This window comes from Penicillium canescens, assembly GCF_028828765.1.
Source record: "Penicillium canescens strain IBT 15451 chromosome Unknown utg000004l_segment0_segment0, whole genome shotgun sequence".
In the NCBI taxonomy this organism is placed as follows: Eukaryota; Fungi; Ascomycota; class Eurotiomycetes; order Eurotiales; family Aspergillaceae; genus Penicillium; species Penicillium canescens.
This window is the reverse complement of record NW_026703966.1, coordinates 2,896,263-2,910,527: the sequence shown is the minus strand read 5'-3', so window position 1 is coordinate 2,910,527 and position 14,265 is coordinate 2,896,263. Positions and strand designations below refer to the sequence as shown.

Here is a 14,265-nt window from a genome sequence, read left to right as displayed (position 1 = left end):
GCCTAGAAATCTATTTTATTACGTATGTCCTCCAACGTAAAAATAAAAAGTGTGATCGAGGTCATATAATCCCTCCCTTGACCCTAGTTAGGGTTGCAGAAATTGGATATACCATGCACACACCCAAGACGTAGTTAATTCAGTAAATTGAACTAATAATTACGTTGTAACACTTGGCCGAAGCCACCGGACATTAAACTATGGAAGAGCCCTACGTGCCTCAAGTATCGCCGTGGGACCTTCTTTCCCAAGCCATTTCATCATGTCAACATCTTCGAATCTCAAAATCACCAAGTCTCCAATATCATAGAGCAACACCCCCAAAATGCCCGAAGCCAATATATTTATGGATCTGGCTGAACCCCCTCTATTCATAGATTTGAACGGAGCCCCAATCCCATACCCAGTGATCCTGGGCTACGGCAGTTCATCAGTCGTCATCCAATCCAATGGAAAAGCAGTCAAAACACCCCTACGCCACCCAGACTACCGCGCACGAGAAATAAACGAGAACATAAAAACAATCCGCCTGGAACAAATGGTCTATACCCGTCTCCAGCCAATAGCAAATCAACCAATCTGCCCAGAAGTCCTGAAATGGATTGCATTCACCCAATTCAATATCCAGCTCGAGCTAATGAAAGCCGGTACGCTACGCAACCTCCTCGACAAAGCCTTGATCGAACCACCCGCATCCAAAAAGAAAGCCTGGATGCGCCAGCTGGTCCGCGGCCTGATGTACATCCATTCCTGTCATGTCTTGGTGGTGGATGTCAAGTCGCGTAACATTCTCCTCACTGACGATTTGATGATTCGGTACTGTGATTTCGGGGAGTCGTCGTATATATCTGAGGATGTCAACATGGATACCGTGAATGACTGCGGCTACACGGTCAAGATAGATGTTGCGTTGCTGGGGGCTGTTTTCTATGAGATTGCTACTGGGAACCGGTGTGATGTCGACCTGTACGATCGGGGTGTAAGGCATAATAGGTTGCTTCGCTGGCCGCCACGGTTTCTTTTGCCTGCTACTGCGGGTGTCTTCTATGGGGGTATTATCGAGCGGTGCTGGAGGTCGATTGAGGAGGGTGGGATTCGGAATGCGAGGGAGTTGGATATGGCCTTTGAGAGAATTGAGATTGGGTTGGATAAGAGTACGGAGCCTGTGTCGCTTTGAGTCTGGTTCTTATCGTGTTGACATGTACACGACTAGAATTGGTTTCTTCTTGATGCATGGATGGGCCGATATATATATTAGCCCACGGAACTGTATGAATAGGGCGTTACTAAACGGACCTCGGTTTCCCCCCGAAAGGCCATCGTCTTAATTTGTTAGATACTAAAGCCCCATTTGAAAATAAACAAAAGAAATGGCTTAAGAAGGTGTCGGAACTCCACCGGACAGGCGACGTTAGTATATATACCTTTGAGACGTAGGTAATGCAAGTAGTATGTTTTCCTTAATGTTTACCTGGGACAGGTGTTCAAGGATCTATTGAGTAAAATATGAGGTCTATTTAGTAACGCCGTATTCACAACTCTGTTTTATCAGCAGAAAGCAGTGTGATCAATACCCGATGCACCCATTGATATTATTCCACCCATGCAGGTAATTCATAATAATAATGTGTAATGGCCCTGTAAAAATACACCCAAATCCTGTGAAGGTGGAGGAGGGCCATACCGTGCTCACGCAGAATGAAAGTAGTCAAAGTCACAAAAACGCCAAAACGCACTGTCTATGTTCACATATACCAGCCAAAACTATAGACCAGATGATGAACATTGGAACCACGTCGTCAAGCGGTCAATGCAAAGCTCAGCCCCATCAACCCCATGCCCGCAACGGCAAACCCAATGCCCATGCTGCGGCGGTGAGTGAGACCCAATCCTTCGCTGAAGAGTTGTAATGCAACGGAGGTCATCACCCCGGCCGTGGCTGCAAACATGCCGCCGTAGATACCCCATGAAGGGCCCGTGGCATCACCACTGCCGCGCTGGCCAGTGCTCCAAATCCAAAGTGCGGCTATCCCAGCACCGGCGGGTTGACTGATACCCCCAAGAAGACTGGACCAAAACATGGCTTTCCAGCGGGAGTTCAGAGCAAGATAGAGGGGAAGTGCCATGGCGAAACCTTCCACGATATTGTGGATGAAAAGGGCCAAAAACACGGTCAAACCTAGTGTTGGACTGGCGTGGTTGGTAGCGTATGTGATGAATCCCTCGGGAAGCTTGTGCAGAGAAATTGCGAGCGATGTCTGCAGTCCAATGGAAAGGAACGCATTTTGAGGTACATGGTGGTGGTGGGGATTGCCACCAGCGGCTTTGGGACGTCCAGAATCAACATTATCCCCATGACTACGTGGGTCATCGTGATAGCGTTGCTCGGAATGTGAGGGACGCATATGCTCAGAGTGACAGTCATGGGTTTGAGACGTAGAGGAGGATGCAACGCATGGGTGCAAGGTATGGTGCGCAGCCACGGTATCAAAGTAGCCCGCTTCGGGTTCACCAGTGGTAGTATTGACGCCAACATCAGACTCCCCCTGAGGAATCTCGGACTCCAGCGGCGCAGAAATGCTCTGCCGCACCGGCAGATGGGCCGGAGAGACCACAGCGGCGACCACAGTGGCTGGTGGGAGAACCTTAGTGCACTCGCGGCCGCATGTCTGGGAAACTCCAAAACATGGTCCGTATTCGTCGCAGAGAGGCTTGACGCCACCCATGAGAGCGGTGATTCGGCGTGTTAGCATTGCCCGGACGGATTCGCGCCGTGCTGGAGTAGGTTCAATTTGTTGGCTCCGTTGCACCACCGCCGGAGTTGACTTGAAAGACACTTGCTCAGCAGGTCGTAAGAGCGGTGTTCGCTCCGTATGTCCATTCTTATGGTTATGTGAGTGTTCGTCCTCGACTCGACTCTCCCCGCGCTCGGGATCGTTTTCCGACTCGCCGTGCGTATGTGCGCAGTCCACGACATGCGAAGGAATAAAACGGTGGATGAAGCTGGAGACTATGCGGATAACCACAACTCCGGCGACGAAAAGACCTGTCAAAATATATGCAGATACAGAAGGAGAGAAGCCGGCGCGGGTGAGGTACTCTTTCGAGTTAGGGAGCATGCTATAGAGGGAGGTAAAAAGCTGCTAGATATTAGTTACGAATAATTTCAATCTCATCGTCCAAACTCACCATAACACCAGCGCTGAGACATAACGACGCCGACAGGAAGTTACTGCTGTTGGCGATTTGGAAGCTTTTGCGGTGGGAAAGCGTCTGCACCACGAAGTCGACACAGATGATTGCCGAACCGAGGACGCAGGCTACGAATAATTAGTGATGTTCCGGATAATTCGAGTCGGCAACACTCACCAACGCCTGAGACGGCGCTCATCACCCACCCCCGAATGTCGTTGGCAGCCATGGTGTGGTGGGAGTTGGAGAAAAGGAAAATGGTGATGTAATTTGTATTCAACGGCCGGTAGTTGGCGGTTGGCGGTCAAGCTTCACTTCGCCTCTCTCGACAGGAAGAGAAAACCGAGAAAAGCCATGCTGGATTGGTGGTTTCTCTTACCTGAGCTGCAGGCCAGTGCATTCCTTTGCCCCCAAGGTTCTCACTTCCCCTCATGCCGGGGGCAGGGAGCAGCCGGAATCAACAGCCGAGAGGCATCGCGACTCTCCCTGGAGCAGGGGAGACCCTGACAATGTGTTGACACTGTGGACGATGGAACACGAGTAGCCAGTTCGAGATTGTCTCCATATGGTGAGGCTCATGATCGGGTGATACCACGCGGCTTGATACTGTCCGACATGCATATGATCGACCTCGAGAGGACACAGGGTTTCCGTTGAATAGGACTGACCAGGTCCAGCTGATCAGAAAAGAATTTAGAGAACAACTCAACGATATAAAAGAGGCTCAGCTCTGAGAGAAATCGGAGGTCAACAGAATTTATACTCGAATTCACATGTGACTCTCTGATTGGTCCGTGACTTCTCCATTTTGTTTCTGCTTCTCCAGATTTGTTTCTTCGTTCGACTCAACAGGCCAACTCCCGACAATCCTCGGGGACATCCAGTCATGTCCAAAGCAACTTTGGCTGTCATCGCTGCCGCCAGTGCCGCCACCGGTGCCGGTGTCACCGCGCTGCTCTACGGCAAACCCAGACAACAGCAGCAGCAACAACAAATCCCTCCCACCCCAACGACAGCCGGTATCGCAGCTCCCTCAGCTATCCCGGCACCAGCACTGGCCGCCAAAGCAGTCCTTGGCCCCGTCAACCCCTCCGGAATCATGCAATATGGCTTCCCAGGCCCAGTCGCCGACGAGATCTCCAACCTCGTTCTGCACGGCGCCTTCGACCGTCGCACGCGCAACCCCTCCTGGGTCGCCGAACACATCACGCCTGAGTCCCTGGCACTGAACAATGCCGACCGCAAGCACAGCATATTCACTGAGGACACGCACATCCCGGCTATGTTCCGCGCCAAGCTGGCAGACTACTTCCGCTCCGGCTATGACCGTGGCCACCAGGTTCCTGCTGCAGACGCGAAATGGTCTCAGCAGGCTATGGATGACACTTTCTCTCTGAGCAACATGTGCCCCCAGGTTGGCGAGGGCTTCAACCGCGATTACTGGGCGCACTTCGAGACCTTCTGCCGTGACCTCGCGAAGAAGTACCCGTCTGTTCGCATCGTTACTGGCCCTCTGTATCTCCCCCACAAGGACCCCGATGGAAAGTGGCGCGTCAACTATGAGGTTATTGGTAACCCGCCCAACGTTGCTGTGCCCACCCACTTCTACAAGGTTATCTACGCTGAGGATGGCACCAATTCGCCCACCAGCAAGGTTTCCCTGGGTGCCTTCGTGTTGCCCAATGCCCGCATTGCGAACGATAAGCGCCTGACTGACTTCGAGGTCCCTATTGAGGCCATAGAGCGTGCCTCTGGGCTTGAGTTCGCGTCTAGCCTGGATCTCAGCCGTCGCCGTCGTCTGTGTCAGGAGGTTGCTTGCCAGGTCACTGTGCGCGAGTTCAACAATGCCAAGAAGCGCAACTAAGGGAAGTGCCAAATCCACTCGGGTGGCTTCGAACTGTATATCTAGAACATTGTAATTGCATGGTTCGGGCGTTAATAACCGCTCCGGGCGGTAATATCAGTATATTTTATCTACACACAATTGAAAATCGTGTGTTTCCTACTCGTCACTTTCACTTCTCTTCCATGCTCAACACTGGAAGGCAATCCCGCTCTTCTTTCCCATATTCCCTCCCTTACCGGCAAAGCCAGTTCCCTCGGAACTAACCTCTACCAGGCCGGGCTGGATGGCATCCTTTTCCTTATCCTTCTTCTTGGACTTCTTGCTCCCACTGCCATCATCTTTCTTTGAAGGCGGACGTGCTGTAAGATCCGTCTCACATACATAACATAAAACCTGACCATGTAGAGCAGCAGCAGCTTCCTGCTCCTCCTTGGAGGCATGAGGGTCGGGGGTATGGTGTTCATGAGGCGTCATGAACTTCTTAACACATGGAGAGCAGATGACATGACCGCAGGGTTTCGTGACTGTCCGAAAGTAAAGATTAGCTCAATGTGACCACCCAGTACCAATTGGATCACACATACGCATCGCCTTGAGCCCATTGCTCAAGTTCTTCTTGCAGCTAGGACAAACCCTCGAAACAGTCCCATCAGACGCCTTCTCCTCAGTGAAATGAACCTCAACAAGCGACTTAAGTGAATAGCTATGCCGACTCTCATCCGTCGACCCGGGACAAATAGGCGTCAACTTGACCGTCTTGTTCGCAGCAATCTCATTCGCATCCGTGCCAGGCGTAAGCGAGGGAACCCAGAAAGAAGGCAAAGCAGATTTGCTAGATTCAGACTGCAAACACACACACAGCAAGATTAGCAAAAAGAAAGATCCAACTTCACTTCCACCTCACCAGCACCGAAACCACAAACATACCTTCTCCATCTTCAACTCGTTCTTCAACCGCTCTCTCTCCTCCCCAGCAACCCTAGCCATCTCCTTCTCATCCAACTCAAAAACTCTTTTCCTCTTCCCATCAACAACAACCTCTCGAGCCTTAAACTTCTTCAAAGCCTCACTCTCCTCCGCCTTCCTCTTCGTCCCCGCACCATTGGAACCAAAAATATCCGCCTTAGCCTCAAGCCCCATAGACACCCTCTCAAAATCTCTCAAGTCTCTCTCCTTAGCTTCAAGTAGAGTCCGCTCATCATCCTCAGCAATACGTTTGCGCGCATCATCACGCTCACGCTCCAGCCGCTTGATTTCCTGCCGTTGAGCGAGGAGGTCGTTGATTGCGCATTCGCGGCAGAAGAGGTCGCCGTTGCTGGCGCAGCCTACTACTGGTGTTCGGGCTGGTTGGAGGCAGAGCCGGCATGAGGCGAAGGGGAGGAAGCTGTCGCGGCCGATTGTGCTTTGTTTTGTGCCCCAGTTGTTGCGGAGGAGGCTGCGTTCGTAGGATGTGAAATGGGGGAGGGAAGTATTGCGTTTTGAGTGGGCCATCTTTAGTTATCCGGGTTGGAGGGATTGGGATTGGAGTTGCGTTTGGAGGAGCTTGGGTTAGCTTTTTGGGATGGGATGGCGTAATTGGTTTGGGGTGGTTTTTTTGCTGGTTTGCCGTTGGGTTGCGGGTTGGGATTGGTTGCTTGGGTCACCGCTGGTTTAACCGCTTTTTGTCAGCCCTATGTCGATATAGATCCATTGGAGGGAATTGTAAGATTATATGGAAAGATGTTGATTGGTGAGTATTTCTACTTATGACACGAATAATTCCAATCATTGTCAATCATAAGTCGCTTTTGTCTAAAAGTATTGACGCTCTCAAAGGCAGAAATGGTAAAACCAACCTAGGCGAAGCTGTATCGAGCGAGCAGTCGCCTATCCCTTTGACATATCCGGTCCGATAACCCAATGGCAATGCAGAGATTCTAGGAACGCAGACACAAACATAGGCACAAGCGCAGAGAGATGCTCGTTAAAAGTTCTAAACCCAGACCGAACAGGAAACCCATCACGAAAACCGAAATGCCAGACGTCAACGGTAATGCAAGCGCGAGAAGATGTTAACCGGTGGAAGAGAACCCAAAAGGAGAGAAAAAGAGCAGAAAGGATAGGTAGGAAGGGGGTATAATAATCGTCAAGCAGAAGATCAGATCAAATGGTTAGGATGTACAGGAGAAGGGAAGATGAGGTTGACGAGAGGTTAAGTTTAGGCGCCTACGGATTGTTCACGTAGGTTTTCTGAAGAGGCATTGTCCATGATTCGCTCGTTCAGTGAGGTTGAGGATGGGGAGTGGGAGCTCCCGGTTCGTGGCGCGGAAAGGTAGTCTACGTTGGGTGTTGTTGTGGGCGACACAGGGCTGTTATCGGACTCTGCGTCGGGAATCGGAAAAGTGGTGATCACTTGAGAAGCTGGGCGCCCAATATCTTCTTCGGGTTGCTCTTCACGTGCGTCTTTGAACTCGGCTTCATCGTTGGTACGCAAACTGAGACCGGTGGTGGTGCTCATGCTATGCAATGAGTGAGGGCGTTCTGGGTTGCGCTCCGACATTAGCGACTCGCCGCTGCCGAGGATGGGTTCCGAGGCCCGGGGCTCCTCGTGAGGAGTGGGCTTTCGCAGCTTGAGACGCTCTTCGGGAGGTATGTTTTGCCATTCAGACCCGAAGGTGACAATGGACGCCTTCTTTCCGTGAACAGTGAAGCTTGGAGCCTTGCGAGAGAGGACTTCACCGTCGCCAGAGGTTTGGTCATCCTCCTCCTGACCAATACTAGACACTGAACTTCGGTTCTTCTTTGAATGGGAATGATGTCTATGAGCATGGGAGTCACGTAAAGTGCGGTGAAGGCTGCGACGAACGCGACTCGGTCTATCGCCTGGAGGTGCGTCCGAGGATCCCTCCAGCAGTTTCTCGGGGGTTGCAGTGGGTGCAATATCTTCCTCTTTGCGTGCAGTTGGTGAACCACTCACGTCCAGAAGACCGGCTTCCCTGAGAAGGCGCTCTTCATTGTCATCGAAACTGACGGGAGAAGTGAGCTTGGAAGCCCGCGACGCAAGACTGGCACCATCCCACTTGCTTGCGCGACTAAGAACAGAAGCTTCCCGCTCAAGCTGAATGGTAGTTGGATCGGGAGAGTATGACTTAGCGCGTTCAGGAAGAGTGATGATAGAGCGACGACGACCAATGCGAGAAACGTCACCCGAATTCGTCGATCCGGGGATACTGGGACGGCGCATTACTTCATTGGAGGGTTTGGTGAGCAATCCTGTTTCTGGAGTTTGGTCGGTAGGATTCACAGGGTGCTCGGATGGATCGCGACTTGATGCAGTATGGACAACGCTGCCAGCTCTTTCCACACTTGGCTCCGATTTCACAGACGGCCCGGAAAGAGAAGCCATGTGTGCTGCATCAGACTGTGCTGTCTCGGCAATGGATCCCACTGTACTCGCTGCCTCTTCGTCTTCACCTAGATCTCGAAGGAGGACTTGGCGGTAGCATTTGTTTCGCCAGATGTCCTGTCGCACCCATTTCAGCTTGGCAGACAGTCGGCCTGCAGCCATGATGACACCTTCTCTTGCCCGAGCGTGAACCGGAGTGAGAACCTGCAAGTGTCGTGCGTTTTGTAGCAGATCTTCCAGTTGCTTCTGAGAAACAAACAGCTTCTCATTTGCTTCGCGAATCTTGTGGCTCATCAATTCTCGTCGGGCCGCAACGAAACCAGCAACAATGTCGGTATCAATGCTAGGAGAATCAGGCTCCAGGTCACCTGTCTGTTGGGACAATTGCGACGACATGGAGTCCAACCGTTGACTCTTGCGGTACCTTTGGCCTTCGTAATTGGTGGCAATCATTCCCTTGGTGCGCACACCGGTCGTCCTGAATGCCGCGGCATAATTGAGGTGCGCAAGCCAATCATTCATTTCGGGTTCACTCTGAGCGAGGAAAGTCTCTTCCAACGCGTTGTGTCGAACAAACATGAAGGCAAATTTGTGCTTCTTGTAGCTCGAGTCCAGGAGGGCAACTGCATCGCTAGTCGACATGATGGCATCCGGCTTGAAGTCAGAAAGAGGCGGTCTGAATACAAGGGTTCCACGACGTCCGGTCTTGACATAAGCTTCGTGCTGCGCCATGAGAGAGCGAACCCATTGGACATTGCGGAAGAAGTAGAGCTGTGAGAATGTGAGAATCGCACCCCATTCCTGCCATGGTGACCTGGCCCGCTTCTTCTTGGGATCTTTCCTCCAGAGAATTCCGACTTTAGCCACCTTGATATCAACCAACCCGGGGTTTGAGTCGAGGGGATTGTCTAAACTGGATGGCATGAATGCGTCAGGCCGAGAACGTAAAGATATGATCTGCAAGATACCAGACTTGGTAAAAGCCTGGTGAAGGTTCTCCATATCCGGTGGACCAGCAGTCCCAAAATGGTCGTATGTATCATCAAGGTCCATGACATCCTTCAAGCTTGGTCGCAGGGATTCGAGTTTCCCATCCAAGATGAGGGTATAAGGATCGACGGGCTCCCGGCTAATTCGGCCGAGATTTTCAGTACTGGTGCTCTTAAAAAGAGCACGACGGGGCTTTGCAAGGTGGCGGTCACGAAGATTAGCATCTTCAACATGAATGAATGGAGTATAAGAGATATTCTCATAGAAACACTCCAAGATGTCTTCCGAGATTCCCTCGCCACGACAATTCTTAACGTAGTCAGGCTTCTGCATCTTGCGTTTGTTGTTTTTGTTGAACACATCGGTGTGGAGAATCAGAATAGAGAATGCAATAAAGTATGCTTTATCGGGGGACGCGAAAATACCGGGGTTGCATTCATGATAGCGGTCAGCGAATGCTTGCAGGAACCGGTCAATCTGCTGTGTCTCTTTGGGAAGCTCAACCTCCATTAAGAGTTTTCGGATTGCCATATCAATGGGATCACCAAAATACGAGAAGCCTCTCATATACTTCCGCAAGCCCACTTTGAAGAATTCCTCGTCCGATTGAGCAAGAACGCCCGCAATCATGCCGCGCGGGAGACACATTTCCAGCCGACTTAGATACGTCGCTGGAGTATCCGTCTCTTCCCGCTTTGGGACTGGTGGCGGTTCCGGTTTTGATATAGGCGTAGATGAGCCACCGGGCGAACCGCGTGGAGCTGGGGGCGATGAGTTTTGCCTCAATCGCTGCGTGATATTGAACATGTCCCCAAAGCTTTTGCGACCACTAGTAGACGTCGAAGTGCGCCCCGAAGACGCCAGGTACGTTGTTGGAGTCAAGTCGTCCTGATTCTCGGCCAGCGATCCCATGGTGGACGATCGCCCTCGGTTCTTGAATGATGGATTCGATCGGACGGAACGTGCTGAATTAGTCGAGTCATTCCGGAACAGTGGTGGCACGCTCGAGGCAGGAGCCAGTTGTACTGTGGATCGAGATGGTGAAGGTAGTGGTGAGATTTGGTCTTGGTTGTCCGAATGTTCGGACTTTGGTGTATCTACCGGTGGGAACTTCGGTCCATTGTCCGTAACTTGAGTCAACTGCGGCAGTTTTGGAGGAAGGGGAAATAGAGGGCTTCGCGTTCGTTTCAATCGTGGCATACGGAATCGTTTCGTTGCTGTTGCACCCGCTGCATCGCGAGGGGAATTGGTTCGCGTGACAGTCTGGTCTCCGTAACTCTGATCTGACCGAGACGACTCGGAGAACCGGGGGTCGATCACTGACGAGCGCTGAGAGTCGCTGTGCTGATCCCGGTTCCCCCGAGATGTTGTTGACAGCCGTCCCGGTTCTTCCGGGATACTCTGCGACGTTGCGAGAACAGAATCGGTAACCTGAGAGTCGGCTGATCCCTGACCTCTCCGACGAGACTTGCCACTGGGTTGTTCCGTCGAAGACCGGGGCAATTCTTCCATGGATTGTTTGCGTGACGATGGTAGAAAGTTGAGCTTGGATCTTTGTTTCACAGGCTGGTCGAGTTCGTGGCTTGTAGGGGCGGTAGTAATGATCTTGGGAGCTGTGCCAAGATGGGACGGTCAGTTCTTCTGCATCAGTATGGATGTTGACGGGTTCACTTACGCGGTAGGGAAGGCACTGGAGGCGCGTCTTGGCCCGCCTTGGCGTATGACTTGGAGAGTTGGGGATCGGAGGCATGGCGTAGTCTCATGAAGCTGAATCGATTACGGCGCAAGCTAGGAGTGTCCCCCGAGGATGGACCTGCAAAGTCCGACTGAGCTACCCCATTCTCCCCTGGTACCTGAAGACCCCGCAACTGAGGTCCTGGAGTATCTAGCGCGGGAGATCGAGGGATGGACTCGGATAATCTGGGTTCGGTGGCTGGAGGGACAGGACGAGGTAGGTGTTCACTGCGACGTGACTGGCCTTCGATGGTGCTCTGTCTCTTGGAGTTGCCATCAGCCACCAACCTGAGTCCTTTCCAATGCATGGTAGACAGAGTGTGTCAATGACAGACTCAAGGACACATGCATGTAACTCTAGAAGAGGTTGGACATGGTTAGAAGTCCAGAACGTGTGATCTGAGGATCTGGTGGAGAGGGTCGTCAGCTCGCGAAAAGGGGAACGCGGGTAGGGAGGACCAACGTTCTAGATCGTTGCTACTCCAGAACGCCACTTTTTTATTTCCTCGAAAAATCAGGGAAAAATCAAGAAACAGAAGTAGCTATGAGGGGCAAGGCAGACGGGTTTTATCCAGAGGTCCAAGACTCCAAGATACCAAGAAACATCCCTGACGCGACCTGAGCGTCTTAGCGGGACGCCGTCAGAGGGAACAGATACTCTAGAGATAGAGATAGAGAAAGAAATGGACGTAGAAAACAAACAATAGAAAGAGATATCAATATGCAGCAATGTAGATCGAGTTAATATAGATCTACTACAAGTTAACGTAGTTAATTAAACAGTATATAATCGGATCGGGTCACTGACGTAGAAAAGCATGTCATCTCCCCGGATCTTGACTTAGCAACTCCAACGTCGAGTCACTTCCAGAACCTCATCTTCTCGAGTCGACGAATTGTCGTTTTCGAACATCATACATTGAATATTGAACATTCAACCTCGAAATGGCTCTTTAACCGTACAGTCGTATCTCCCCTTCCCTTCTCCGCACCCGAACCCCGGCCTATTTTATCCCTTCGACGCATCCTCAGCATGCGTCTTCTACCCTCACTCGTGGTCGCCGCGACCTTTTGCCCTCTCATATCTGCCGTGCCCGCAGGCTCCAGCATCACCCCACCGCCGCCCCTCCAGCCTGTCCACCTCATTACTCATTCTGACCCACGCCGCCCATGGACTCGGCTGCGCGATTGGGTAATCGGTTCGATCTGGGGTATTGATCCCAAGCATTGTTCATCGAGGAATGCATCTCCGCCATCTAACATCTACGCACGATATGGCAGCGATGTGGTGCTTCGATTTCACCTGCGTCAGCCGGACGAGGCAGCCGCATTGTCATCCGCATCGCAAGTGCTATTCTTGGATATCTGGGCCATCACCTCGGAATTCGTGGATATCAGACTGGCAGAGGACATGGTGAGCTTTACTCCGATTGCTTAATGAATCTCAAATTAATCGCTTTTTAGATACCCTCATTGCTCGACCTTCTCCCTGTCACTCTCCGCACCTCCTACACCCCCCTCATGGATAATCTCGCCGACAAGATATACGCAACATATCCTGATAATCTCCGTAATAATTTGGACCTCGGGCCAGGAACTATATCACCAGGGCGCAAGACAACGACAATCGGCGACCTCTTCTTCCAAGAATACCAGCCGCTGTCCGTTATTACGCAATGGATGCGCTTGATGGCATCGATGTTCTCCTCGCATGTGCGTATGACTAGCATAGGTCTTTCCTACGAGGGCCGCGACATCCCAGCCCTGCGACTTGGGATGTCCGAAACAGATAACAAATCCGGGCCCCGTAAGACGATCGTCGTCATGGGTGGCTCCCACGCCAGAGAATGGATCAGCACATCCACAGTGACATACGTGGCCTACAGTCTCATCACATATTACGGGTACTCCCCTGCCGTAACACGCTTGTTGCACGAGTACGACTGGGTCCTAATTCCTACCCTCAATCCAGACGGATACGTCTACTCATGGGAATCAGATCGTCTGTGGCGTAAGAACCGCCAGCCGACGGGTCTCCCACTGTGTCCCGGCGTCGACCTGGACCGCGCCTGGGACTTTGAGTGGGATGGCGAGTCAACTCACTCGAACCCCTGCTCCGAGAATTACGCCGGCGCAGAGCCATTTGAAGCACGGGAATCGCAGCGCCTGGCGCAGTGGGCCCAGAATGAGACAGCTCATGGCCGGGTTGACATCGTCGGCTTCATTGACCTGCACTCTTACTCTCAGCAGATCCTCTACCCATACTCATACAGCTGCTCAGCCATACCCCCAACCCTCGAGACTCTCGAGGAACTCGCCTTGGGTCTCGCCAAAACCATCCGCCAGACCTCGCACGAGTCCTATGACGTTACCTCGGCATGCGAGGGGATCTTGACCAGTGGTGCAGCTACTGGAGTTACTTCCGGTGGTAGCGCTCTAGACTGGTTCTACCATAAATTGCATGCCACGTACTCTTATCAGATCAAACTTCGGGACCGGGGTAGCTATGGGTTCCTTTTGCCCTCGGAACATATCATTCCCACCGGAAAGGAGATCTTCAACTCCTTATTGACATTCGGAAAGTTCATGTGGGGTGAAGAAGCCTCGGATATTACCTTTGAAGACATGATGATGGGCGGTCAAGTGCCCCTGGCGGATAAGGTATGAATTGGATTGTCCCTGGAAGCGTTCCTTTTAATGACTGCATGTGGAATTACGAGCAATTCACTTTCCTTCTTCGATATCATCACTCCCTTCACTCCCTTCTTTTGAGACACCTTGTAAATGTTGACCGGTAATGCAAGATTGTATGGAATATATCTAATATGTTCTCTGCTTTTAATGCGATACGATATGAATGTAAATTACACTTATAGGCCGTAAAACTACTACCTAAGGCACTCGGAAACGGGCAAAGAAAAAGGAGAAAAAGAGAAGCCAAAGTAGGGCGAAAATAATGATAAAACGGTACGCTTAATTCGAGGCTTTGTGGAGAGACTGTAATACTTCGTTAGTTACCTTCATCATACATATGCATCACCGTAGACCTACAGAAAAGAGAAATTGGCATAAAGATTCATTATCATCAACTTGAGATCTTCATATTCTATGTGAGCAT

At 51.5% G+C, this 14,265-nt stretch overlaps 6 protein-coding genes across 6 annotated transcripts; 3 read left to right on the top strand and 3 right to left on the bottom strand.

Moving 5' to 3' along the window:
- Nucleotides 1–325: 325 nt before the first annotated feature.
- Nucleotides 326–1,177, top strand: N7446_006469 (uncharacterized protein; the record flags this gene model as incomplete). Its single annotated transcript, XM_058515217.1, has 1 exon — nucleotides 326–1,177. The coding sequence occupies one exon, from the start codon at nucleotides 326–328 to the stop codon at nucleotides 1,175–1,177; it is 852 nt and encodes a 283-aa protein (XP_058372395.1).
- A 622-nt stretch (nucleotides 1,178–1,799) lies between these two features.
- N7446_006468 (Zn(2+) transporter ZRT3) lies at nucleotides 1,800–3,421 on the bottom strand (the record flags this gene model as incomplete). The annotated part of the gene is made up of 3 exons (XM_058515216.1): nucleotides 1,800–3,140; nucleotides 3,190–3,320; nucleotides 3,370–3,421. The coding sequence occupies 3 exons, from the start codon at nucleotides 3,419–3,421 to the stop codon at nucleotides 1,800–1,802; spliced, it is 1,524 nt and encodes a 507-aa protein (XP_058372394.1).
- Nucleotides 3,422–4,078: 657 nt separating this feature from the next.
- N7446_006467 (DNA/RNA non-specific endonuclease) lies at nucleotides 4,079–5,056 on the top strand (the record flags this gene model as incomplete). The annotated part of the gene is made up of 1 exon (XM_058515215.1): nucleotides 4,079–5,056. One exon carries the CDS (start codon nucleotides 4,079–4,081, stop codon nucleotides 5,054–5,056), a length of 978 nt encoding a protein of 325 aa, XP_058372393.1.
- Nucleotides 5,057–5,224: 168 nt separating this feature from the next.
- On the bottom strand, nucleotides 5,225–6,622 carry N7446_006466 (putative RING finger domain protein; the record flags this gene model as incomplete). Its single annotated transcript, XM_058515214.1, has 3 exons — nucleotides 5,966–6,622; nucleotides 5,623–5,881; nucleotides 5,225–5,562 (listed from the first exon to the last, which is right to left on the bottom strand). The coding sequence occupies exons 1-3, from the start codon at nucleotides 6,527–6,529 to the stop codon at nucleotides 5,225–5,227; spliced, it is 1,161 nt and encodes a 386-aa protein (XP_058372392.1). The 5' UTR covers nucleotides 6,530–6,622.
- A 613-nt stretch (nucleotides 6,623–7,235) lies between these two features.
- N7446_006465 (Arf family guanine nucleotide exchange factor SYT1) lies at nucleotides 7,236–11,455 on the bottom strand (the record flags this gene model as incomplete). Its single annotated transcript, XM_058515213.1, has 2 exons — nucleotides 7,236–11,026; nucleotides 11,089–11,455. The coding sequence occupies 2 exons, from the start codon at nucleotides 11,453–11,455 to the stop codon at nucleotides 7,236–7,238; spliced, it is 4,158 nt and encodes a 1,385-aa protein (XP_058372391.1).
- Nucleotides 11,456–12,180: 725 nt separating this feature from the next.
- N7446_006464 (M14 family metallopeptidase) lies at nucleotides 12,181–13,814 on the top strand (the record flags this gene model as incomplete). Its single annotated transcript, XM_058515212.1, has 2 exons — nucleotides 12,181–12,561; nucleotides 12,612–13,814. The coding sequence occupies 2 exons, from the start codon at nucleotides 12,181–12,183 to the stop codon at nucleotides 13,812–13,814; spliced, it is 1,584 nt and encodes a 527-aa protein (XP_058372390.1).
- Nucleotides 13,815–14,265: the final 451 nt, after the last annotated feature.